This window comes from Mauremys reevesii, linkage group 6 (assembly GCF_016161935.1).
Source record: "Mauremys reevesii isolate NIE-2019 linkage group 6, ASM1616193v1, whole genome shotgun sequence".
In the NCBI taxonomy this organism is placed as follows: Eukaryota; Metazoa; Chordata; order Testudines; family Geoemydidae; genus Mauremys; species Mauremys reevesii.
Window position 1 is genome coordinate 113,779,229 of NC_052628.1, and position 24,101 is coordinate 113,803,329.

Sequence of the window (24,101 nt, forward strand, 5' to 3'; positions counted from 1 at the left end):
GTGAGACCCAGTTCAACAGTGACCACATGTGTTAATCTCACAGCTGTTCAGTCTCCTACATGAACTGAGTGTGAGGGTCTAGTTCCTCCTGGAGAGATACCCACATCTCAGAAACCACTATGCGGTGGCACTTGTTGGCACTCTTGGGAATGAACCAAGGGCCTGATGAGCATGGGGACAGAACTCCCTTCTGACCACTTTTGCTTCTTGTTGCAGGACCCGGAGGCTGGGGCGCAGCAAACCGTCTGGATTATTCCTACGATGACTTCCTTGACATAGTGCAGGAAGGACAGCTACAAACGCCTCTCTCTGGCTCTGGGAAAACAGCACCGTCCCGGGTCAAGAGACACAAAAAACTCAACATTCCAATGACAGATCACAAAATTAAGTTAATATTTAATATCACTGGTGAGGAAAAACTTCCCTTTCCTGCTCCTCCTTTTTATAATTTATTCTTAACAAAATATTGCATTGTCTGCAGTTCATGAAGCCAGCAGGAAGTGCAGCCTACAGGCTTCTCACTGAGTTTATAGCCACTAGCTCACTTCTTGGGTCGCATATTTGTGTGGTCAGCACTATATAGACTATACTTTACATTTTGGTACAACGTGGGTTTGTGTGGTCAGTTCCCGTTGACCATAGTAACAATGATCGCTGCTTTTTTGGTCCGCTCGTATACACTCCTGCAGCCTGAATAGCAATAAAATCTGTAACACACTGTGTATGCATGTGTTTTCTTTTTATATTCCAGCTAGCGTGCCGTTGCCCAATGAAAGGAATGATAGTGTGGAATCAGAAAACCAGCAGCGACTTCTTAAAACTCTAGAGACTATCACAAACAGGCTGAAAAGGACACTCAACAAGGAACCCATGTATTCTTTTCAGTTTGCATCAGAACTGGTCGTAGCTGACAGCAACTCACTGGAAACTGAGAAAGCCTTTCTGTTCTGCAGACCAGGTTCCGTTCTGAGAGGGAGAATGTGTGGTAAGCCAAAAGCTCCTGGGCCTTATATCCTGTATATGTGATTTAAAAAAAAAAAAAAAAAAGTTTGGGGGAGATAGTTGTTTGGAGTGGGGTATTGGCACAGGCGTCACGGGGTTGCAGGAGCTGAGACCTGCCAAAGCAATTTATTATCTAATGCTTTGTGCAGTCTGCTTTCTGAAGGGTGCGCTGCTCCAAAAAATGGCTATGTAAAATGTACCCCTTGCCTAACAGTTCTGCTCCCTATATGAACTTGATCACATTGATTCACACTGCTGATGAAAATGATTACTCACAGCCTGTACTACGGTGAGCCCTGCCATTCCAACATAGCTGAGAGAGTGGGCTGGATCCTATTCATAGATCATAGAAGATTAAGGTTGGAAGAGACCTCAGGACCAACCCCAACTCAATCATCCCTGCCAGGGCTTTGTCAAGCCAGGCCTCAAAAACCTCTAAGGATGGAGATGGAGTCAGGGAATCGCCAGCTCTCCCCTCAGGCAGGGAGAGACAGTTCATTCCTTCCTATGCATCATGAATACAAATGTTTACAAAGTTCCAGTCAGTTCCCCCTATGCAAACCCAGTCATGTCAGTGAAGTTGCACAGATGTCACTGAATCCACGAAGCCAAGATTGAGATAAAGCGAGTTAGGCTAAATGGAGTTACCCTGAAATACCAAGAAGAGCATCTGCTTATTGTCAGGTATTCCATGGTTAACCTGTGTTTTATTTTTTGCTTCTCTGAAATCCCAGTTAACTGCCCTTTGGGTACCTACTATTCTCTGGAGCATCGCACTTGTGAAAGCTGCTGGACTGGATCCTATCAAGATGAGGAAGGGCAGCTGGAATGCAAAAGTTGCCCATCCGGTAGCTATACCGAATACCTCCACTCCAGGAGTATCTCTGAATGTAAAGGTGCGAGCTCAGCATTCAGAAAATCGCTTTTAAAGGTTACTTCTAGTGCTTGCAATTACCGAGCATTGCAAAATGTAACTAGAATAGCACCACAGAAAATTAAATGGATTGTTGTGTTACTTTATGGCTTTTGCCTAGATCCTGGCTGCCCTTGTGTGGGTACATGTGGGGAGGGGAGAATACCAAGGTATTGAGAAGATATCTAGAATGCCATTGCTTGTACCTCTTAAGTGTCAGTGGAGCAGGCTGTTAGGGCCAGCAGTGCTTGACACCTGAAAGGTGGTGTAGCTCGACAGGTTGAGAGCCAGGGACCTCTTTTCCCCAGTTAATATTAACAGGCTGAGAGAGTGCATGTTGCAACACTGAAAGGGAAGTGTACACATAGTGCCACATCTTAGTACACGTCTCCCTGCCAACATCCTCTACATCTCCCAAGGAATAATACCTCTTGGCACTGTCACTTCTGTGTCCCACCTTGCACCATTCTGCCTCGAAGCCAGAAGAGAGCTCTCACTTTGCAGCTTGTATACGAAATAGTAACTGGTATTTTCTAATTGTTGTTGTTTAATTGGCTTTGTTAGTTAAAATATGAATTGCTAACGATAAACAATCTGCAGCAGATTGGAATATAATACACTATAGCAAGTTTATATCTTGGAAATACACTATCAGTAATTTGCAGCCCACCAGCCATCACAGAATTGCATTTTCTTTATTCTGTGCATTGCACATTTCATTGTACAGCCTGTGGTTTAGATGTGTCCATTAAACTATAATGAAATGAACAACCTCAGAATAAATAAAATGCATTTAGAGAGGGGATTGATGCTATGTGCTGTCTGTACTTTGCTTAACACTGCACAGAGCACTGTCTTCTGGTTTACAAATGTCCAGGTAGCTCTTTCTTTCAAGGGTTGCCTGTCAATATATTATAAAGTGTTACCTTTATTTTTAGGGGACAGGAGACATACTTTATGTTAGATATTGCTTAGCCTTATGCCTAATCTTTATGTATTATTTTGCCTTTTAGCTCAGTGCAAGCAGGGAACGTACTCACCTAATGGTCTTGAAACCTGTGAGTCATGTCCTCTTGGCACATATCAACCTGTATTTGGATCTAAGAATTGCATCGCCTGTCCAGAAAACATGTCGACAGTGAAAAGAGGAGCTGTGGATATCTCAGAATGTGGAGGTTTGTGAAGACTAGGCCAGTGAAATTCCTGAAAACAAAATGTTGCTAAATACCATCCACGATCACCCCATTTATCTGACCTCAGGTTACCTGCAGCTCCTGGCTGACTGCAGTGCGGTTATGTCACCCAGCAGCAGTGTACATAATTTTTTGCTGCATATCAAACACCTGTTTTTCTGAAAGATTTGAGAGATGGGGTTGTGCTGTATGCACACAGAATTCTAGTGTAAGCCTTGCGTCAGATATTCAGATGGCTATGTGATAATAAAATGTTTTCTTTTTTATTTGATGAAAACACTACTAGATGTTTTGTAACAATCATGCAGGCAATAGCCAGTCATTTTGTGAGTCAAAATCCTGAGGTACTTACTCAGTTTTTACTGAGTCTGCTTTCAAAAGTAAACTACCGTCAATGGGTTCTGTCTTGACCTAGGCCCCTCTGGGGCAGTTGCACCCCAAGGGCTCATGAGGAAAACAGGCCACAGTGAGAGTGGGACAGGGAAGAGAATCTGTCTCCAGGTGTTGACCTTGTTGAAAATATGTTTGGGCCTTGCAAGGACTGCAGTGTGGGGTGTTTGGTTGAATTTGAGAACTGTCTATGTAGGAACAAAGATTACATGGCAACATTTCTCTGGTTGTATAAAGAGCTTATTTGGGGCCATAAGCACACATTTTGGTTGCGAAATTCTCATGATTATTGGCCTAGTCTTGTAGGACTGAGGCAAAAACTGCCTTATGATGGTGAGGAAAAGATCATACAGTAGGAGCCAGCAGTCATTAGAGTTTGTTTTGCACTTTGCAGTACCTTGTCCAGCAGGGGAATTCTCTCGCTCTGGTTTAATGCCTTGCTACCCCTGCCCCCGGGACTACTATCAACCAGACCCAGGAAAGTCCTACTGCTTATCTTGTCCTTTTTATGGGACAACTACAATCATTGGCGCCAGATCCATCACAGACTGTTCAAGTAAGTTGATTAATTTTCTCCAGAGAATGTGACTGAGGGGGGGCAGGATCTGGCCCTTAGTGACAATTGGCTCCATTCAAAGGAAGAATAGACCATTCTCCTTCCACAATGTTCGCCACACATTTCTACCAATGCAGCACCTGTGCTATTCCGTTCCTGGGTTATCTCTGAGTTATCAGAAGCTGCCAGTCACACACAGTTGTGTATGATTGTATGACATGGATTAAGGTTCCCTAACAGAGCCTAGATTGTAACCCCATTGGAAACAATGAGAGTTTTGCCTTCGGCCTATAAAAACTACCTTGAGGTAGACAGACTAACGTGATTTATGTGACCATCTAAGCTCTAAGTCAGGACTGGAGAGGAATAAGTCTAACGAGTGAATTCACCACAGTGCCCCCCTCCCCTTTCTTCATTTATTATAGATGTTCATGTTTTGGAATTGAATGTGTTTTTACTGTAAGTTTTGGTATTTGTTCCCACAAATCCACTTCCCTCAGAGCATTTTTTAAATGCATCAGTGCAATGCAATTAGGGTCTTGTCAAGCTGCATTAACAGCTGCTTTCATAATAATCCTGTTTAGGTTTTGGCTCTACTTTCACAGCGGCCGAGGAGAGTGTAATGGTACCAGTCTCTCCAGAAAATATCAGCAAGCAATACAAAGTCAGCAGTCAGGCAAGGACAAGATTTTTTTTTTTTTTTTAATGATGCTACCTCTAATGGAAGAACCAGAGTATCTGATGCCAATATTAAATGGCTAATGCCTTCCAGAATATAATTGTGATACTGAGTTTACTTTCCAAACTAGGCAGCTATAATTACCATGGGGGCTGCCTTTATTTGATTAAAGTAATCAAACATTGTGCCCTATAACTCCATAACTGGCTTATATATAAGCCATATAGATATATATATATAAGTCCTTAATTAACGGCCTTACGCAGCAGAAATAAAAAAACTGTATTCACATTTTTCTAATAATCTCTTCCACTCAATGGTAATTTAATAGTGATTCACTAAAATATTGTATTTTAAAATTCTACTACAATAATAGAACAGTAGTATTTGGGAGAAGGAGATTTGATCCAGTCAAAGGCAGTCTTAGATTTAGAAGCATGATAACATTAGCCGGACATAAAAAAATGTCACTAAACTTTTATTTAAAAAAAAAAACATAAAACCCCCAACTCCTTGCAGTTGGCAGGTCTGCCCCTCATCTGATCAGTAGCTCCTCTGCTGGTGATCAGTGTCTCTTTTTCATTTTGGTCTTCCAGGAGATTACTTCTGGCTTCCAGGTTCTGGTTCCGAAGTATTTATTTTCATTTATTTGTTTTGATTTATATAAATTTAAGAAGAGAGGTCAGATAAGTCGGGTATGACCCAATTCCGCAAATCCTTTCTCCTGTGATTAGCCCTCTCAAAATACATGGGACCACTCACATGAGTGGAGACTATTCCCAGGACTGTGGGTTTGCATGAAAGGCCCCCATTGCTGTAACTCAGAAAAGACCACTCTGTCTCAGAATCAGGTTGTGAGAAGCTACATTACATGAATAAATTTGGTAAGTGATAAATTAGACCTGAACTATTAGTTTATAATATGTGCAGTCCACAAACTTGGCCCCAATACAGCAAGCATGGGAGTTTTCCTGTTTAAGTCAATAGGACCATTCATGTACTTAGTTAAGCACATGCTTGAGTGATTTGCTGAAGGGAGGCCTGCTACCAAAGTACAAGTAAATAACAATAACTAGAATGCTAACATCTGAAAAAGTCCCTTTCATGCCACTAGCTTCAGGTATTTATTTCTCTATTCTTTAGATTAGGGGTGGCTAAAATACGGCCTGTAGGCCTAATGCAGTCCCTGACTCACCTTTCCCAGTAACTACAGATGGCTAATGCCAAGGATACATTACCAACCTCTGTGGAGAGGAACGGAGTGAAAAATAAATATTAGAGAACTGTGGCATAAAGACTTTTTTTTTTTAAAATGCTGTTACATGTCAGTCATTATTAGGTTCTGTAGAGAAAGAGCTGCAAACATCTAGTAACTGTTAAATAGAGCACCCAAAACTCCCATTACAAGTATTAACTTCAGCTGTCTAGATGCTTCCTCCATGGAGCAAAGAATGGTTAAGGGGGAAATTGACCTCAGAGAAGGCACTTGCTGTAGAAGATTGCTGGAAAATTGCTGCTAATTCATAGTCTCACAGTTCAGCACATCACTTAGATTTTATGTTATAAACTGTGAGCTGAGATTGTTTTACGCAATTACAGACAAAAGATACACGTACTCTATAAAGAAGGTGAAACCATAAGAGTAATGAACAAGTCAATGAATAAAGACAGAATTAGTGTCACAGACATATGGAGCGCTAAAAGGTTGTGACCATGAGTTAGCAGTTTGCCAGATACAGTGAAATAGTTTGCAGTTTAGATTTGGAATAGATATTTGTCTATGTAATACACATGGTTGTATCTCCACCTCTTTGATTACTGTTCCCATCTGTGACAGGTTTTTCATGAGTGTTTCCTGGACCCATGCCATAATAATGGCACATGCAAACAACTTGGAAGTGGGTACATTTGCATGTGCCCACCTGGATACACAGGTAAATTGTGTGTATGTAAGGGGGGCATTGTTTCATCATATGAGGTAGTTAGAAAGTTCTGTTCTGAGGAGAAATTATAAAAGAACATGACACTCCCGGCAGAAAAAGCAGATAATATAATTAATGGAAGTCACTATTGCTGACACAGGTTATTCATTATTCTTCACATTTAAAAAAAAAAGAACTGTTCCCTTTGTTGTTGTATGGTTTATCTCAGTGTTTGTTCTCTAAGAGAGATTTTCAAAAGGCTCATGTTGGCCTATATACTGTCTTCTATTGGTGTTAATGGTAACATCCCCATTTACTTTAATGTGAGCAGCATCAGACCAAGACTGAATATATTTGAAAATCCCACCCCTTGACCACAACTGTGATCAGCAAGGACCGAGAAACTCTCACTTCAGTCCATTAATCTCATTAGGTCCACCTTTGCATGTATCCATTGTGAGCTCTGCTGTTGCTCCAAAGCAACTGGGTATGTTATAGTCCCCAATGATTTTTTTTTAAAGGATAGAAATGTGCTACATTTGAAGATCTGGAGCAGATCAGCTTGTATTTTATTATTGCCTGATCTGCACTGTACCTTTCTGATAGCAATTGTCACAGGTCTCTGGTAAATTGAATCATAGAATATTAGGGTTGGAAGGGACCTCAAGAGATCATCTAGTCCAACCCCCTGCTCAAAGCAGGACCAATCCCCAAATGGCCCCCTCAAGGATTGAACTCACAACCCTGGGTTTAGCAGGCCAATGCTCAAACCACTGAGCTATCCCTCCCCCCCGCTGTGTTTTAAAGCAAAGATAATGGTCTGTAATGCCCTCCGTGTTTCTGAGTGATTTAATTACACTTTCTTTCTGTGTTCTCAGTTGTGATCCTGCTTTGTTTTTCAATTTAGGCTTAAAGTGTGAAAAGGAGATTGATGAGTGCAAGTCAACCCCTTGCCTCAACAATGGAGTTTGCAAAGATGGCATTGGGGTGTTCATTTGCCAGTGCCAACCAGGCTATACAGGTGACAGAAGTGATTTAATTGCTTTATAACTCCTCTTTGTAAGGATGTCAATTACATATTGCATAGATAAAATGGACCTATTAGGGTTATGCTTATTTCTTCAGTGACTTCTATGGAATTATAACAGGGGTGAATCTGGCCTATTATTAGACAGAGAAAACCTTTGGTGTAGTGGAATATTTTGTGAAGTAAAAGGATTAATATTCAAGGGGTGTGTGTGTGTAGTAACACTTCTGTTCTAAAAAAAGGGAATAACAGTGAAGAAATATTAACGAGACACTTTTGTGGAAAAAGGCTAATGAAACCTAATATTGTAAGGCCTTGATTCAGCAAGACACTTGTGCAAGCATGTGAGTAATCCTATGGATGCCTAATTGATACTTTTTCATCTTTTCTCTTCGAACAGGAACATTAATGAAAACAAGCACACACACACACACACACACACACACACACACACACACACAGACACTTTCTGTCTCTCAACAGCACTTTTCACATGCTTGAAGTCTGGCACCTGCTTTTGTACCTTGCTGAATCGAGTGTTAATTTATTTTATCATTAAATTGCTGATTATCAAATAGGTATCCTCCTACTCCTATGCACAGCTATAAAAAGACCTAGGATTTTCCACCTAAGCAGTCCCTACCCTATATCACATTATCTTATAAACACTTTTTATAATCAGTATGAATTAAAATTATACATGTGCTGCTGAATGCTTTTTAAACGTCGAGCTCCACTGCCTCCAAAGTCTCAATAACTATGTGTACGGATGGGCAACTGTTCACATTGAATTGCATCCTTGAAAGATTTTATCTCCTGCTCTCAATAACCTTTTATGAGAAATATTTTGCCATTGTGGCTGTCAAAACCGATCACTACAGGCTACATACCATGTATGTATTCAAATACTGTGTATATATCATGTCTTGTAACTGTTATTGCTTGAAGGTTTACTGTGTGAGGAGGATATAAATGAATGCAGGTCCAACCCGTGTGTGAACGGAGCACTTTGTGTTGATGACATCAATGCTTATCACTGCACATGTGCAGAAGGATTTACAGGTAAGCTGTATTTTTTGATTGATTTAGTTTTTATTTATTTTAACCAGAAAAATTTTACCTCATGCTCACTAAGAAGTACAGTGTAATTCAAAATTATCTTCATAGATTTGCTATAGGTGTGCATTGATCTAGGCATGTGTAATATTTAGGTGAGAAGGTCGTGGTCTGGTGGCTTCAAACACATGACTGGGAGTCGGGAGATCTGGTTTCTATTCCCAACTTTGTATGAGCTTGAGCAAAGAATAGTAATATTCATCTTGACGAAATACTTCTGAGTTGATGTACACGTGTTAAATACTAGTATTATTTATTTATTTATTATTATATAGCAGCATATCCATGGGCCAAACCTCCCCATCTCTATTAGAAGTTCTGCAACTTTGCATATCTCACAACTTGGAACTTGATGCACAACTAAACTCCTGGATGGTTTTCTTAAAAAATTAAAAGGTTCCAACCTCATTTCCATTTCAGCAATACATTCTCTTCTCTGTATCTCTCATCATTTACTCAGAATGATGTCTCAGCTTCTGATTGTGTGTGTGCTTTTAATATATCCTCAGGGGCCCATCCTGCACTCTTCACACACACAACATCCTGGGAATGTATGGGTTCATGGGAATTTTGGTGATGAAAGATCCAGCCCTTAACCCATATTGACACCTGAGCATCGTTACTTTACCACTTACAAACTGACAGATGAGACATACTTCTTATTTGAAGAGCCCAACTTACTAACAAAGTTGGTAGCACTCATTTCTGTACATTCCCAGAAAAAGTTTGTTTTTTAAAATGTTGACAAACATGTAATGAGGGTTTTGTTTCTATAACTGTGAAGCTGATTCCTGCATCTCCTCTACAGTTGCATCCAATCAATGCAATATATTTTATGCTGAGGAAAAAAGCCAGCCACTCAGCTAATCTGTTGTTTGCCGTTCCCCAAAGAATTCTGAATAATTTTAATTGTCTTCTGGATTTGTCAGGAAATTGGTTCCTGATTGTTCCTAACAGATTTTGAATCTTTTTAAATTGAATGTAAAGCTTTGCTTTGGTCTCTCTCTTCCCAGGCACTCACTGTGAAACGGAGGTGAATGAATGCCTTTCAAACCCATGTCAAAACAAGGGCATTTGTGAGGATCGGATCAGGAGTTTCCACTGCAAGTGCCTTCCTGGGTTTACTGGCGTCTTGTGTGAAAAAAACATTGATGATTGTCTCAGCAGACCCTGTAAGAATGGGGCCACATGCAAAGATGGTATCAACAACTTCAGGTGAAAAACTGCTGACGGGCTTCCTGTAATACGCAAAGCCAGATGTGCTGCAGTGTCTGGGTTTCCCGAAAGATTTTAGCAAAGGCTATAGGGCTACTCTGTCGGGTGGTCTCAACATGCACCCCAGTGTGGGAGAAAGGTGGACATTTAAAAAGAAAAAAAAATGTGATGGTGTTATTTTAGCTTTTGTTAAAGGTGTGATAGATAGTGAGGAGAATGTGGCGGGAGAGGGGTAGAAAGTGAGAGTGCTGTAGGGCGGCCACCCTTACAGTGCGAGGAAACTTACAGGGTACTATTTTCCTGAATCAGTTTCCTCCCAGGCTGTATTGGCATGGGGAAGGGGCAGGGGGGAGAACCGGGGGCATTTTTTAACCTTCTGTTATAGCATTGAACAATGATCATCGATTTGTGTATCCCACATGATCAAGTTTCCTGTGATTGTTGGGCCGGGGGAAGATATGGGCATTGATGGACCTCAGCCCTTCCTGTCTTCTATTTTTATGTTTCATCAAGATGAACCTGGACCAAAAAGTTTGTTTCTGGATCCAGATCAGAACTTCTCTGATGTTTATGGGGTGTTCTGCTCTGGTCCATTTTACAGGAAAGGACCCGTTGTGAATTTCAAGATTCCATAATATTGGAGTGCCTCTCTAATGTTCTGGCTTTTTGTAATGTAACTGGATCTCTAGCAGAACCAAAGAGTGCCTCTAGTCTACAGATGTGTGAGCATTAAAGCAGCCACAATAGAAGAGTGTTTTTTGTTTTCATCCTCAGGTGTCAATGTGTGACGGGGTACACAGGACTGCACTGTGAAGTGAACATCAATGAGTGTGAATCCAATCCCTGTTTAAACCAAGCTACCTGTGTGGATGCCTTGAACTCGTACATTTGTAAATGTCCCCCTGGCTTTACAGGCAGCAGGTGTGAAACAGGTACACAGGACCCCAGTGTCAGCAAAAGGTGGCTTGACAAAGCTTCTGGGCAAGAATTATGCTAGCTGAGTTAATACCATATGGCTTCTCTATACAGCGGCTAGCAGGGTGGGGTCTCAATTCTGAGCAAAGCCGTTGCAAGCTACAGCAGTACAAATAATAATAATAATAATTAATTTCAAATGTAGCCTGTAAATACAAAGTAAGGTCATGCATGCTAGCAAACAATATTTTGATAATGTTTTTCTTTGCTTAAAAGCACAGTACCCTTTCTATCGTGCACTATAGACCTGTGAAGTTCAATTTCAGCTTCTTTCACGTCTCCTAGTTATTAAGCTCTTTGTACTTCACATACTACTCATGATGCTTTGCATCAGAAAGTCACAGATATTGGGGTAACAAAGGACATAAGGTTTCCACTATACAGTCTTAAAGATAACTGGTCAAATTCCAACCTGGTGAGATTCCTTTGACTTCAGCAAGGTTACAGCAGAGACAAATTTGGCTCTATAACATTTCTGTTTTAGACAAGACATTAACCTGTGATACCTTTTACTCACATGTGGATCTTCAGATGGAAGTTAAAGATCCACTGGCAATTTTTAGGAAGGGGCAGGAGACATGCTGGTCATCTATGCATCATCCCCTCTCTCAGTAGAACAGTTTCTAATGTCCAGGGCTTTATGAGAACTACTACTGAATGCATAATGTGTGCTGCATTTGCACAGAACATGCATTTTACTTCTTTGTAAAGCACCTTGCAATACCTTGAACATAAAAGACACAAATTCTATTCCATAACTGCACAATATGCTTTTTAATTCCATAAAGAACCATGCCTCTGTTTGGTCCCATCCACAGGTCCAATCAGTCACTTATGGATTTAGGATGGCCAGATGGACATGTTAGTTGTATGACAGAGGGCTGAAAGGCACACCCAAATGTTGTGAAAGGTTCATGTTCATTATCTACCAGAAAATTACAAGAATTTTTTTATTGTGCTTCTTAAACCCTGCGTCTTTTCTAGGTATTGAAGGCTCCATGTGAACGCCTTGTAGGCTAGAAATAAAATATTTCTAGTTCAGTCCAGTTGAAAGCAAATACTTTTAGCCTGGTTGTGGTTAGTTTTATTGCATTTGATTAAGCTTCATTTAATTTGTTGATACATTTGCACGAATGTAGATCTGAAAATTGTTCTTGTTTGTTGCAGAACAGTCCTCTGGTTTTAACCTGGATTTTGAAGTGTCTGGTATCTATAGCTATGTCATGCTTGACAATATTCTCCCTTCACTTGGTGACATCACCTGTGCATTCTGGATGAGATCAGCTGACACTACTAATTATGGGACTCCAATTTCTTATGCAGTGGAGAATGGAAGTGACAATGCATTTCTGCTAACAGATTACAATGGGTAAATCAATCAATAAGATTATTATCTTTCTGCCTAGATTAGAACTGTGTTTTAATTGATAGAGAGGAGTCTGAACTAAAACGCCAAATTCCAACGATACATGTCTTTGGGGAAGTTCATAGCTGAATCTGAATCAAAACTGTGTCACTGGATTTGCCCATTCTTACTGATTTTTCCCTGTGATTAATTCCAAAACCACTTTTTTGGGCACTGGTGGCTGCAACAAAGTAGCAATGCTCAGAAGGCAGAATATTTCTCCCTGTCTTTTTTTACACAGAATACAAAAGATGTATTTAATGTAATATTTACATAAAAAAGGAGCTTATAGCAGGCATATTGATTGCTGTGACCCTCTGGCCATGGGCTGTGAGACACCAAGAAGAACTGAAGTTTAGGAATCCACTGAAAAACATGACTGAAACTCCTTTTTTTGATAGTATTTACAGAGCTAAACGTGGAAATTGCCCCTTATTTCACTGTCTGTGAGTATGATGGTGATGACTCCCAAGGCTTCTCTTTGGGAACAAATACGGCAGCAGGGATTTCCTGTGTGAGCTGGGGAAACTTAACCTCCTTCAGTAAATGACTTTTCCTGTGTAGGGAGTAGCAAGCAGGAAGAAAACTTTATTTTCTTGAAAGAGAATGTTTTATTTATTAAACCTCTGCATGTGATTGAATGTGCTTGGTATCTGCTTTTTATGCAGCTGGGTTCTTTATGTGAATGGGAAAGAGAGGATCACAGATTGTCCCTCTGTGAATGACGGCAACTGGCATCACATTGCAGTCACCTGGACATGCATGAATGGAGCCTGGAATGTGTATATTGACGGGAAGTTGTCTGATGGAGGCAGAGGTCTATCTGTAGGATCAAAAATCCCTGGTATATCTTGTTAATGTTTGTTTGGCTCTGTTTCTTTTCTCTTGTTATTGTAGGGCTTGCAAGGCTTGGAAGGTTTTGTTTATTTCTGTGTTCAGCATTTATGTAGAACTGAATTCTGTCATCCTTCTTCAGGCTGGGTAGTACCTTAGTCCATGAGTAGTGTCTCATTGCAACCAGTGGGAATCTTCATGGAGTAAGGTCTAACACAGGCTGTGTAAGGGTGGCAGAATCCTGCCCATAGAAGAAATGCATTGACTAAATTGACTAGAGAATGTTTTAGTGAGAATTGATCTCACAACTGGATGCCTGTGTTAAACTCAGGAGTGATTTTGGTTTGGAAGCATGTACTTAGAGGGTTTTTCCTCATAATGTTCAGGCCTATTTTGGGAGCTTAGTTTCAGTAATACTTCTTCCTCACAGTATATGACACGTTTTTACATTTGCTAGAATATGAATGACAGAACTGTTTTATGTCCACTTCTTTCATTATTTCCTTTGATATGAGGAAGAAATTAGGATTTGTTTATTGTTAGAACTTAACCCTTTCCCCGCTGAAATCAGTGAGAGAACCCCCCCATGACTGCAACTGGAGGATGATCAAGCCCTTAACTACCTGCTTGAAAATGAGAGACACTTAACAGGTTGCATGACATACAGTATTTGGAGTGTTTTCCATTCGGAGCAACTGTTGCATTGTAGCGTTAAAAGAACATGCAATATGTTATTGCATGGGAGAGCCGAAGAGCAGTGGAAGGTCCATGCTTTCCAGAGACCTTCCAGAGAACAGTCTTCTCAGAAACATAGCATGGTTTCTGTTTTTAATGGTGACGCTCCTGCAAGGTTCTCTGCTCCCTCCCTCCATTCCCAACCACACTCTGGCTCTCTCCAAAACCTGGGCACAAGGCAGGAAGGCATCTGGCACCTCTGTCCTCACTCACATGCCTGTGTGATGCCACCCACAAACTGGTCTCCAATGTTAGTGCTAATATTAGATGAGATAAAACAGAATTTACTTGTGTGGGGCGTTACAGCATTTACCATCAAGTCTTACATGTGGTTCAGTTGTTTGGAATCAAATGCTCCTTTTTTCTACATGGTATTTTAACTCTTTATATAGTTTTGAAACATTGAGAAGGGATAATTTAAAGCAACAGTTAACCAATTGTTACTGCGACATATCCTATGCCAATTAATAATTCATAATTACATTATTAATTGTGTTGTAATATGATTCACGGTAAAACCTAGTTTAAGGGTAACTGCTAAGAAGAAAAGGCCTTTCTTAAACAACTGCTTAAAAGTATCCCCAGTTTCCAGTAGAGGTTAATTTAATCTTTAAAGATCACTGCTACTAGGTCACCAGTTTTTGTGGATTCTTTGGGTATTTGACAGTTTTTGCTATAAAGTATTTACCATCATTAACCCCTGTAAAGAGCAGTAACATCTTCATTTTACTTTGTGTTTAGGTGGCGGCGCGCTAATACTTGGACAAGAGCAAGACCAGAGAGGAGAAGGATTCAATCCAGCAGAATCTTTTGTGGGCTCTCTTAGCCAGCTCAACATCTGGGACCATGTCCTATCCCCACAGGAGGTGAATATTTACTTAATAGTTTGGAATCTGAGCAAATGAATGAAAACTTAAACTAGTTTTTAATGCATTTTTGCCTAATGGGCATGATCGAACTGCCACTGAAATTAATGGGAATCTCATCGGGCATAGCTGTATGTCAACATATATGAAGTAAGATTAAAATTGAAGATTTTGGCAGAGCCATTCCTCAATAACCAACTCAATGGGGGAGAGTGAAAGGGAAGGAAAAAACATACACAAAATATATTGTAACCATAGTAGAGCCCTCTCTAGCAGAGAAGGGAGGAAACTCCATGAAATCTACTAGAGAACTTGTTCTGCAGGTCTCATTTACATGGGAAGCACTAAGGGCTTGATCCTGCTTCTACTGAAGTCATTGACAAAACTCCCATTAGCTTCAGTGAAAAACCCCAAGGTACGTAGATAGAATGGAAGCTGTGAATGCTCAGTACCTCTGACAATCAGGCCACTTTTATTTAGGTACCAAAAATATGGATTTAGGTGCCTGACTTTAAGCCCTGAGGTTCAGTAAATGTAGCTCCTGCTGTTGGAAAGTAAAGTTTAAGGATCAGTGTTCAGCATGAGCTGGGGCTCACAGGAACAGATCTCTGGCTGACTTTCCCCTCAGAAAAAAACAAGTACCCACTCTTCATCTGATTTTACTTTTTTTAATTTTCTCCATTTTGTTTTTTAAAAAGCAGTAATAAAATTTAAAGGTGCAAGAGATAAGAAAATAAATATTTCAATGCAGTGTCTGACTGCCCCTGTTCTGACAGTGTATTCATGTCTGCTTTACCTTATGCCTTTTCTGCACTTTGTGTGTTGCCGAGGGTTATATTTTCATCTTGAATCACAGGGATTTTGGTGCATCACAATAATGTGGATGTGAGTTTGAAGAAGTGCTCATTTCCTGTGCTTGAAGTCTTCACTGCTGTGCCATTCAAGTGGGATTTCCAAAAGCCTCTCAGCCCTGGCCTAACTCCAGTCCCATTGACAGGAATGCAGAACTCCCCCTCACTGACTTCAACAGGAGCAGAGTTAGGCCAATGAAAAGTGCTTTTGAAAATCCTACCCTTCAATTATGGTATGTCCCATAATCCATGGTCTTAATGCTAAAAAACAGATGTGAGACCACAACAGGAAAACTAGCCAAGTACATTTCCCATAAACTTTTTACCTCTTTTGTTATTGGAGCTTGAAATAGTAAATCATCTTCATTGTCTGTGTTTATTTCAAAGTTATTTTATATGGTAGAGCCTTAGCCCACTGAGATTATTTGGTAAGCCTTTTCTTGCTACAAACCTCTATGAAACGGAACGGAATAATGGTGTACAGAGAACGCGTTGTGTGACAGACCCAGACCGGTTGGGTGCAGGAGTCTGGTAGAAGGAAAACACACTGGACAGTGGATGAATAGTTTTCTGTTTCCTGAGTGACCAGGGCAGGTGCCACCCCAGAGTAGTCAGGAAGATGCTAGAAGCAATTAAGTCAGGCAGACTCCATAAGACACCTGGAACCAATTAAGAACGGATTAGACGCAATCAAGGGAAACGCTAATCAGATCACCTGAAGCCCATTTAGAACCAGCTGGGACTAGTTTAAAAGGAAGCTCCTTCAGAGAGGCTGGTTGGTAGGAGCTGGGAGTAAGAAGGTGTTGTGGGAAGACTGGGAGAAAGAAGGTGGGCAGTAAAAGACCCAGGAGAACAAGCGTGGTCAGGTACCAAGGAGGGTGCTAGGAGGGGCCGTTTGGGGAAGTACCCCAGGGAAGGGCTATAGCGCCGTTAGTATAGGAAAACTACCTGTTGCCGATGCCAATTAGGGTCCCTGGGTTGGAATGTGGAGAAAAGGGCGGGCCTGGGTTCCCCCTGACCTCCCCCCTACACCTCTACAGAATCACTCCCTGAGAAGGAAGACAGGGACTAAAGAGGGTTCTTACACCAAACCCTTTGACTGGCGAATGGTAAAGATGACTGAGTAAGCTGTAACCCTTGCCTCTAGGAAGGGAGAGAGGCTACATTGAGGGTCACAGCAAACCTCTGAGGCAAACCCTAACCGTCTAGAAGCACAGGACATGCCCTCTCCCCCCGAGGCAAAGCCGGTGCTCTGCCACAGTTGCCAATCAAATAAAAGAGATGCTAAATAAATTCTTTAAGACATTTTTAGATATACTCTTAGCTGTCCATCGACATGTTCATCTTCTTCAGATCAAACCCAGTGATCTTTCATTTTTGCTGTAGTCTGGGTTGGGTTTTTTTTGTTTTGCTTTGGTTTGTGAGTGAGGTTAACACTCATCAAAGATGCTGACCTGACAACAGTGGAAAATGAAGTTCTTTGTACGTCAGTCAGTGGGAAGGTCCCTTCTCCTTCCCCATCTAATATCCTCTTACTTCGCGTCTGCACTAGGGAGATCTCCCCCAAAATTCCAAATGGTTCAAAAACAGTTGGGTGCCCTAGCCTGGACCATTTTTCAGCAGCCCATGCTCAGGAAGGAGTTTTTTTAAGATGCTTCAGTAAAAATAGGTCAGGCTGCTGGTGCCTGATCCATGTTGTACAATCTTTTATACTTCAGTGTAGATCAGGCCAAGCGGGGAGGAGGGAGGTGAGAGTAGTTTGGTTGCCATAATCATTAAATACCTGCCCTCCTCACTGAGGCTGCCAACAAGATGCTAACTGTGACGTGTTTGTGATGTGGACACTTATCCATCAGAAACAGGACAGAGACTAACCACCCATTTCGTGCAGGCCACTGACTTTTTTTTTCCCATGAAATATTCCACAGCTTCCGCACAGATTTGCATGTCTATTCTCCTAACCAGGCCAATCCCCTTCCAGTCCATCACTGTGTGCAATGAGAGAGGGGGTTAATCCACACTAACACTTTCCTCCTTGGGCTGCTCTTCCTTATTCTTCGCAATTTTTAATCCAACTTTGCATCTGGCCATAGAAAACATTCCTTTTTGCACCAGGGAATTACTAGGGTTGCTCTTCAGCACAGCCATGGAATGCATTAGTTCAGTCATCAACATGTTTTCTTAATTAAACAACCATTTTCCTTCAGAGGGGTACTTCTGCCCTTCCTAGTAGAGGGATGGAAGCCCTTAATCCTCTTTTACTGCACATTTGTCTTCTGGAGGGCATTTATCACTTTCAGCAGCTTCTTGGCTGAGAGCAATGCTTCTGTCTTAGGCCAGCTAGGGAGAGCTATAATATGCTGAATGGGGCCTTTGCAGGGAGGTTATGGCATTACAGCTTATATAAGGGCTTTTAGACTCTATTCCAGGAACTATTTTAATTTCTTTTCCTGCGAACCACAGTGAAATTGGTGAAGGCTGATTCCAAGATCTTACTTTCCACTTTCTTCACTCAACTGTCTAATCATCTGGGTTTTATGGATTTTTTTTAAAAGCCCATAAATACCCTCATTTTTAAAGAGTTAAAAATCTTTCTGTGTGTCCAACAGAACCTTAGCCTCTCCTGCAAGATGATGCACTCGGCGCACTAGGACCATGTCTGGGGTCACTGCTGAATGTCTAACATGGCATCCCATGGTCACAAACCTATCTACATTTTTTTCTACTGAACACTTAAGCTCAGGGACTGCATACTGTGCAACCTGGGCTTTTGCCCCAGATCACTTCTGCTTGGTGACTAACGCCCTGTATTTACAATTTTATGGAAAGGAAAGGACACAGAAAATAAATCAGTCCTCTGTCCAACATTTACCAGGCATGTACAGGCCACAACAGCAAGTGTTAACTTTTTTGAGTGTCCATGTCTCTTGAGGAAAACCCCCATTAAACCAACATATATCCTTCTCCCACACTGTACAAGGATGCATGGCTCAGGTCCTGGACACAGGTCTGTATGTTTCTACTTGGCTACTGAACTGCGAGGAGAAAATAAACATATAGTATTAGTGTGTTATTAACAGAAATCCATCAATGAAGAGAAAAAAACTTGCATAAAGAGTTTTCGACACAAATCAGATGACCTCCATTTCACTGTGCACAGGAAAGCATTGTGATTTCCCCCTTGTATCACCCAGTTGCAGTCTCTAGGTCTTCAAAATATCCTTTCAGTCAAAATCTGATATCACACTATCAAATGGAGCCACCTTGCCGCCTCCTGCAGAAAGGCAGTTTGCTCAGGTTTGCAATGCACCACTGCAGTTGTGGCAATTCTAACATGGTGAGGAGTAAAGGTCTTTTGCATTCCATTGCTGTTCCATAAATCCTCCCATCAAAAGCAGTCCACTATTAGCCTTTGTATGCTGTTTAACTTAATGCCATGAACCACATGCTCCCGTTGCTGAGTGATGATGGGAATGCTGAGGTGCACCATCTGTGCATTCTTTCTATATATCTCTGTTCCATATTTCCTGATGGTCATAACTATAGTAAATGGCTCAAAATACTGTCATGGCTACATCCTACTCAGGGAAACAATGACTGATTCTCATTAATGAAGTTTAATCTATTGGATATACATTCTGGTTATGATTTAGTTATTGTCTCATTGTGTGATTGAGTTATGGTACACGACTTTGCTGCCCTCAGGCACAAATGCTTGGAACTGGAAAATCTGATATTTCCATGGGAAAGTCTGACATTTCAAAATTAGTTTTCATTCCACATCAGAAAGAAATACTTCAGTTTCCCATAATTTTGATTCAGAACTCTCAAAATGTTAAGTGTTAATACTGTCAGAACATAATATATTGTAAAATATGAAATATAGTGAACATAATATAATATAAAATGTAATAATACATATAATAAGATCACTATGTTAATACAATCTGAAAGTCTAAATAAAATGTTTCAAAAGGAGAAAAATCTAAATGTTTTTGGTCTTGTCAAAATTAAATGAGAAAGTCAAAATGATTTGACATTTTTCCATTGAAATTTTTGTCAAAATCTACATGTTCCCACAAAATGTTGCCATTTTGACTAAACTGCATTTTTGTATGGAAAACTATTCCATCAAAAAAATTTCATCCAACTCAGGCTATCTAGCCATCCATTAATCTAACAACGTAGCAGTTCCTTTATCCTGTCCTCATGCATCCCAATTTCACATCCAGTGCTCACTTATAATAGGGCCCAATCCTGCTTCAAGTTAATTCCCATTAACTGTGGCCTGTGTAAAATCTGGCCTATCATGTTTTGCAAAGTCACAGCCTGGTTTATTTAAGGAATTCAGAAACAATCCTGGAAACAAGGAATTGTCTTTTTTTGAAGCTTCGTGTTGTGTTTTCTGTCCTGAAAATTAGGTATCAAGAAATAAAACTATTTCAGGACCATCACTCTTCAAAATTCATATTCTGTTGTTTCTAATGGTAAAAGTTTCCCTTTACAAATACTTGAGAATCTGCTCAGATTCCTTTCTTCATCTTCTTTTTAACCTGTGGGGTAAATACACTGTCCTGCCAAATAGACATACATAGAGGTGTTTAAACTGACACGTTTCCTACATCAGATGTAGGACAATACTCTTCTGTCAGATCCACGCCATAGTAAATTGATACAGTGTTCCACCATTGCACTGGTGACAGTAGGTGATCCAGACAAATAAGAAGAGCAGAATACCTATGAGCTTGCCCAAAAAGCCAACTAAAGTCATGGAAAGACTCTGAGTGACTCAATGGGCTTTGAATCAGATTCTAGGTTGAGTACTGGAGATGTGAGAGGTGTTCTTTTCTTACAAAGCTGTCTGTTAGTTAGCAAATTCTATCTAACCATGTGTTTTGAACCTTAGGTAAAATCCCTGGCTACTTCCTGTCCAGAAGAACTGCAAAAAGGAAATGTATTGGCTTGGCCGGATTTCCTGCCTGGGGTTGTTGGAAGAGTGAAGATAGATTACAGGAGCATATTTTGTGCTGGTTAGAACTTTATCTCCTAGAAGTGTTTTTGTTCCGAGTAATAACACAGTAATACTTTTTATAAGGTTAAATGTGCTATATTGTGACCCCTGTCCTACTAGCCTTGAATAAATTATTTTGATAATTTAATGGTTGGAACATTCAGTCTTCATTCCTAAAATTCCAGTGTTTTATAACAAAAGTTCATTGGAATCTGAAACAGAGATTTATGGCTTCCTGTATTGAGATGTTGAAAGAGCGATGATTGATGATATTGGATCAAATGGAGGATTCTTACACTCATTCATGCTCACAATAGTTTGAATATATTATGGTACCTTTTTGTTTCCTCCTTTTGCTGGGAAATATCTTTTAGTTCAAATATGTTGATGTAGTTAAGCTCTTTGAAGCTGGAAAGAATATATACATTTTATAGTATAACACTTTCCATTAATATCATTCCTAGATAAACGCGCGCAGCATCACAGATATTTAAATAACAAATTCATTTGTTTTGATTCAAGGCTAACTCTGTTGTGTGTGCATTTTGTCTTCAGATTGCCAATCCTTAGAAGGATCCATACCTCATCTGCGGGCCTCATCAACTGATTTAAAGCCAGGGTCAAAAGTGAGCCTTTCCTGTGACCCAGGCTTCCAAATAGTGGGGAACTCTGTCCAGCACTGTCTAAATTTGGGACAATGGACTCGACCTCTTCCCCGCTGTGAAAGTGAGTAGATTGTGTTAGCGTAGCAGCCTGCATCTGCATCTGCAGGCTGCTATATCAGTCACAAGCCATGCTTAGGAAATTTTAGCTTCTGTTTGGATGCAATTAAAACAAGGACTCCTGAGAATGTAACACAGACCTGTTGATTTATCCAGCATCTCACAGCTGCCAAGTCTTGCCCCTTAGATCATAAGCAAATTTGGAAAAAAGCTTAAAAAAACAATTTTATCTGACTTTTTTTTTCCAGCAATGGTGAGATTCAGGCAGCCATGTGATAAAATTCTGCTCCTGCTACATCTCATTTCATAGTATTTGGGGAGGTGGTGTGGTGCAGTAGATCAGGGCCGCCCGGGCTGGGGGGGCCTCACAAGAATATAATATTCTATATTTTTGCAACTTTTTTTTTATGGAAGGGGCCCCCGAAATTGCTTTCCCCCCGGCCCCCTGAATCCTCTGGGCGGCCCTGCAGTAGATAGGGCATTGGGCTGGTACTCAGTAGTGTGGGTTTGATTGCCAGCTCTGTCATTGACTTATTGTGTGACCTTGATTTCCCCATCTGTAAAATGGGGATAATTATACTTTCTTTCTTTGTAAAATACTTAGAGATCTGTGGATGAAAAGTGCAATATAGGCCCGAATCAAAGCCTATAGGAGTCCATAAGGATTTTTCCACTGACTTCAGTGAGCTTTGAATCAGGCTCTGTGATGGCTGGGTTATTACTATTAGCTTGATCCACTGGGAGTCTTTCCTTCCTTACTGCTGTCAAAGGCTTGTGTCCTCTTCCCCTGACATTCATCCTTTGGTATTATCATTCATGACATTGACAGCAGTTCTATCTAACTGTGGTAGTTACATGGCCTCCGTTATCAGGATATCAAGCATCTCGCAATCTGTGGTGTTTTTATCCTCACAATATCCCTGTGAGGTAGGGAAGTGCTGTTATACCCATTTTACAGGCAGGGAACTGAGCCACAGAGAGACTTATGGACCAGATTTTTAAAGGTATTTATAGGCACTTAGCTCCCATTGCACTCTGGTCCTAAGTGACTTGTCCAAGGTTACACAGTCTATGGCAGAGTAGGGAATTGAATTGAAAAACATCCCCATACCTGAAACTGATTAGCAGCCTTGTTGGCACCCTCAGGCATAGAGCCCGAGATTCCCTCTCACTTTGAGACATGTCCCTTGTGCACCTGAGTTGAGACATTGACTAGGGATGTGTGGAGAAACTTGCCTTTTTGCTGGCAGTGCTGACCCTCTTCTGTGGACAAACAGAGGAGTTCAGTCTCTAGGGCTGTCAGGCCTTCACCTTTATGAACATTCTATTCACCTACACATGTTTTCATGTGCAGAGAAAGTGTATTAATCCTCAAAGGCTCTTTCACTGCAGCCTTCGCTGTGCATTTCTTCTTCACCGCCTGTTACTAGAAAATCCTAGCTGTAAAAGCTACACTTTAAGAGCCAAAATCATCCCCGATATAGCTTCTTTGACTTCAGTGGAGCTACACCAGGCATGTATTTGACTTCTTCAGGAGTTCAGTCTTGTGCTAACTGCATTGGTGCCAAGAGGTAGTTCATGGAATGTGTCTGATCGGCTAACACGTTTTTACTCTCCTTGTCTATGGTGTGTAGGAATCAGCTGTGGAGTGCCTCCACCTTTAGAAAATGGATTTTATTCTGCTGAGGACTTCTTTGCGGGTAGCACGGTTACCTATCGGTGCAATAATGGCTATTATTTGTTGGGGGATTCAAGGATGTTCTGCACTGACAATGGAAGCTGGAATGGCATCTCGCCATCTTGCCTTGGTGAGATATGTCACTTATGTGTGTGTATTATTGATGTTACAGGCTAACCCCTGCTCCTCTTCCTCTCCCAAAACTCCCCTGGGAGTTTGATATTAGTAAGACTTGCAAGATAGGGCCCCATGTGGTTTGCATTTGAATTGTGTTGATTTCAGGAGGTCATCTAGTCCAACCCGCTGCTTAAAGCAGGATAAATCCCCATACAGATTTTTACCTCAGTTCCCTAAATGGCCCCCTCAAGGATTGAGCTCACAAGCTTGGGTTTAGCAGGCCAATGCTCAAACCACTGAGCTATCTCTCCCCCACCATAATTCACATAATTAATAATAGTAATTGTAGATTTCTACCTCATTTTAACCTTTCCGATATCAGACAACTCCAAACATCTTAGCAGGCTTCTAATGTAGTAACAGTCTATTCAGCACAGAAAAGACTGTTTCTGTTTTATGGTCAAAGTGCTTACCTTGTGAGCTAAGCAATCATGTCTCCCATTTTACAGATGAGAAAGCTGAGACACAAAGTAGGATTAGAGTAGATTTTAGAGTGCGAGAGTCCTCAGTCCTATCCTTTTGCCCAAACCATTAGGGTACACACCTCTCTAAGTATGAACTAAGACACCTATTCATTTGCCTTCCTGGAAACAAAATAATTGGCATAATAGGACATTTCCTGGACTCAGTGGGTATTCCCTGAGTGTGGAGTAACAGATTGTTTCCAGTTTCCCCTCATGTTGGCAATCTTTTATTTTATGCTAAATTAACTGTTTGTATAAATATTCCATTTTATTATTCTGGTTTTATTTCCACTGTTACAATGCATCAGAGAAGTGATTCAGTTAATGGTGGGTTTTTAAAATGATTCTGCCAGACATTTCGAGTGATGTA

At 40.8% G+C, this 24,101-nt stretch overlaps 1 protein-coding gene across 1 annotated transcript in view; it reads left to right on the forward strand.

Annotated features, from left to right (window-relative positions):
- The window catches only part of SVEP1 (sushi, von Willebrand factor type A, EGF and pentraxin domain containing 1), a 182,207-nt gene that overhangs the window by 84,309 nt on the left and 73,797 nt on the right, over positions 1-24,101 (forward strand). Inside the window, exons 15-31 of the mRNA XM_039543266.1 lie at positions 217-408; positions 752-985; positions 1,737-1,898; positions 2,929-3,090; positions 3,893-4,054; positions 4,639-4,730; positions 6,571-6,667; positions 7,563-7,676; positions 8,631-8,744; positions 9,812-10,013; positions 10,788-10,945; positions 12,156-12,357; positions 13,062-13,237; positions 14,704-14,828; positions 20,586-20,709; positions 21,246-21,416; positions 23,047-23,220. Of these exons, the coding sequence (XP_039399200.1) occupies positions 217-408; positions 752-985; positions 1,737-1,898; positions 2,929-3,090; positions 3,893-4,054; positions 4,639-4,730; positions 6,571-6,667; positions 7,563-7,676; positions 8,631-8,744; positions 9,812-10,013; positions 10,788-10,945; positions 12,156-12,357; positions 13,062-13,237; positions 14,704-14,828; positions 20,586-20,709; positions 21,246-21,416; positions 23,047-23,220 (2,661 nt within the window). The remainder of the gene's footprint in view (positions 1-216; positions 409-751; positions 986-1,736; positions 1,899-2,928; positions 3,091-3,892; positions 4,055-4,638; positions 4,731-6,570; positions 6,668-7,562; positions 7,677-8,630; positions 8,745-9,811; positions 10,014-10,787; positions 10,946-12,155; positions 12,358-13,061; positions 13,238-14,703; positions 14,829-20,585; positions 20,710-21,245; positions 21,417-23,046; positions 23,221-24,101) is intronic.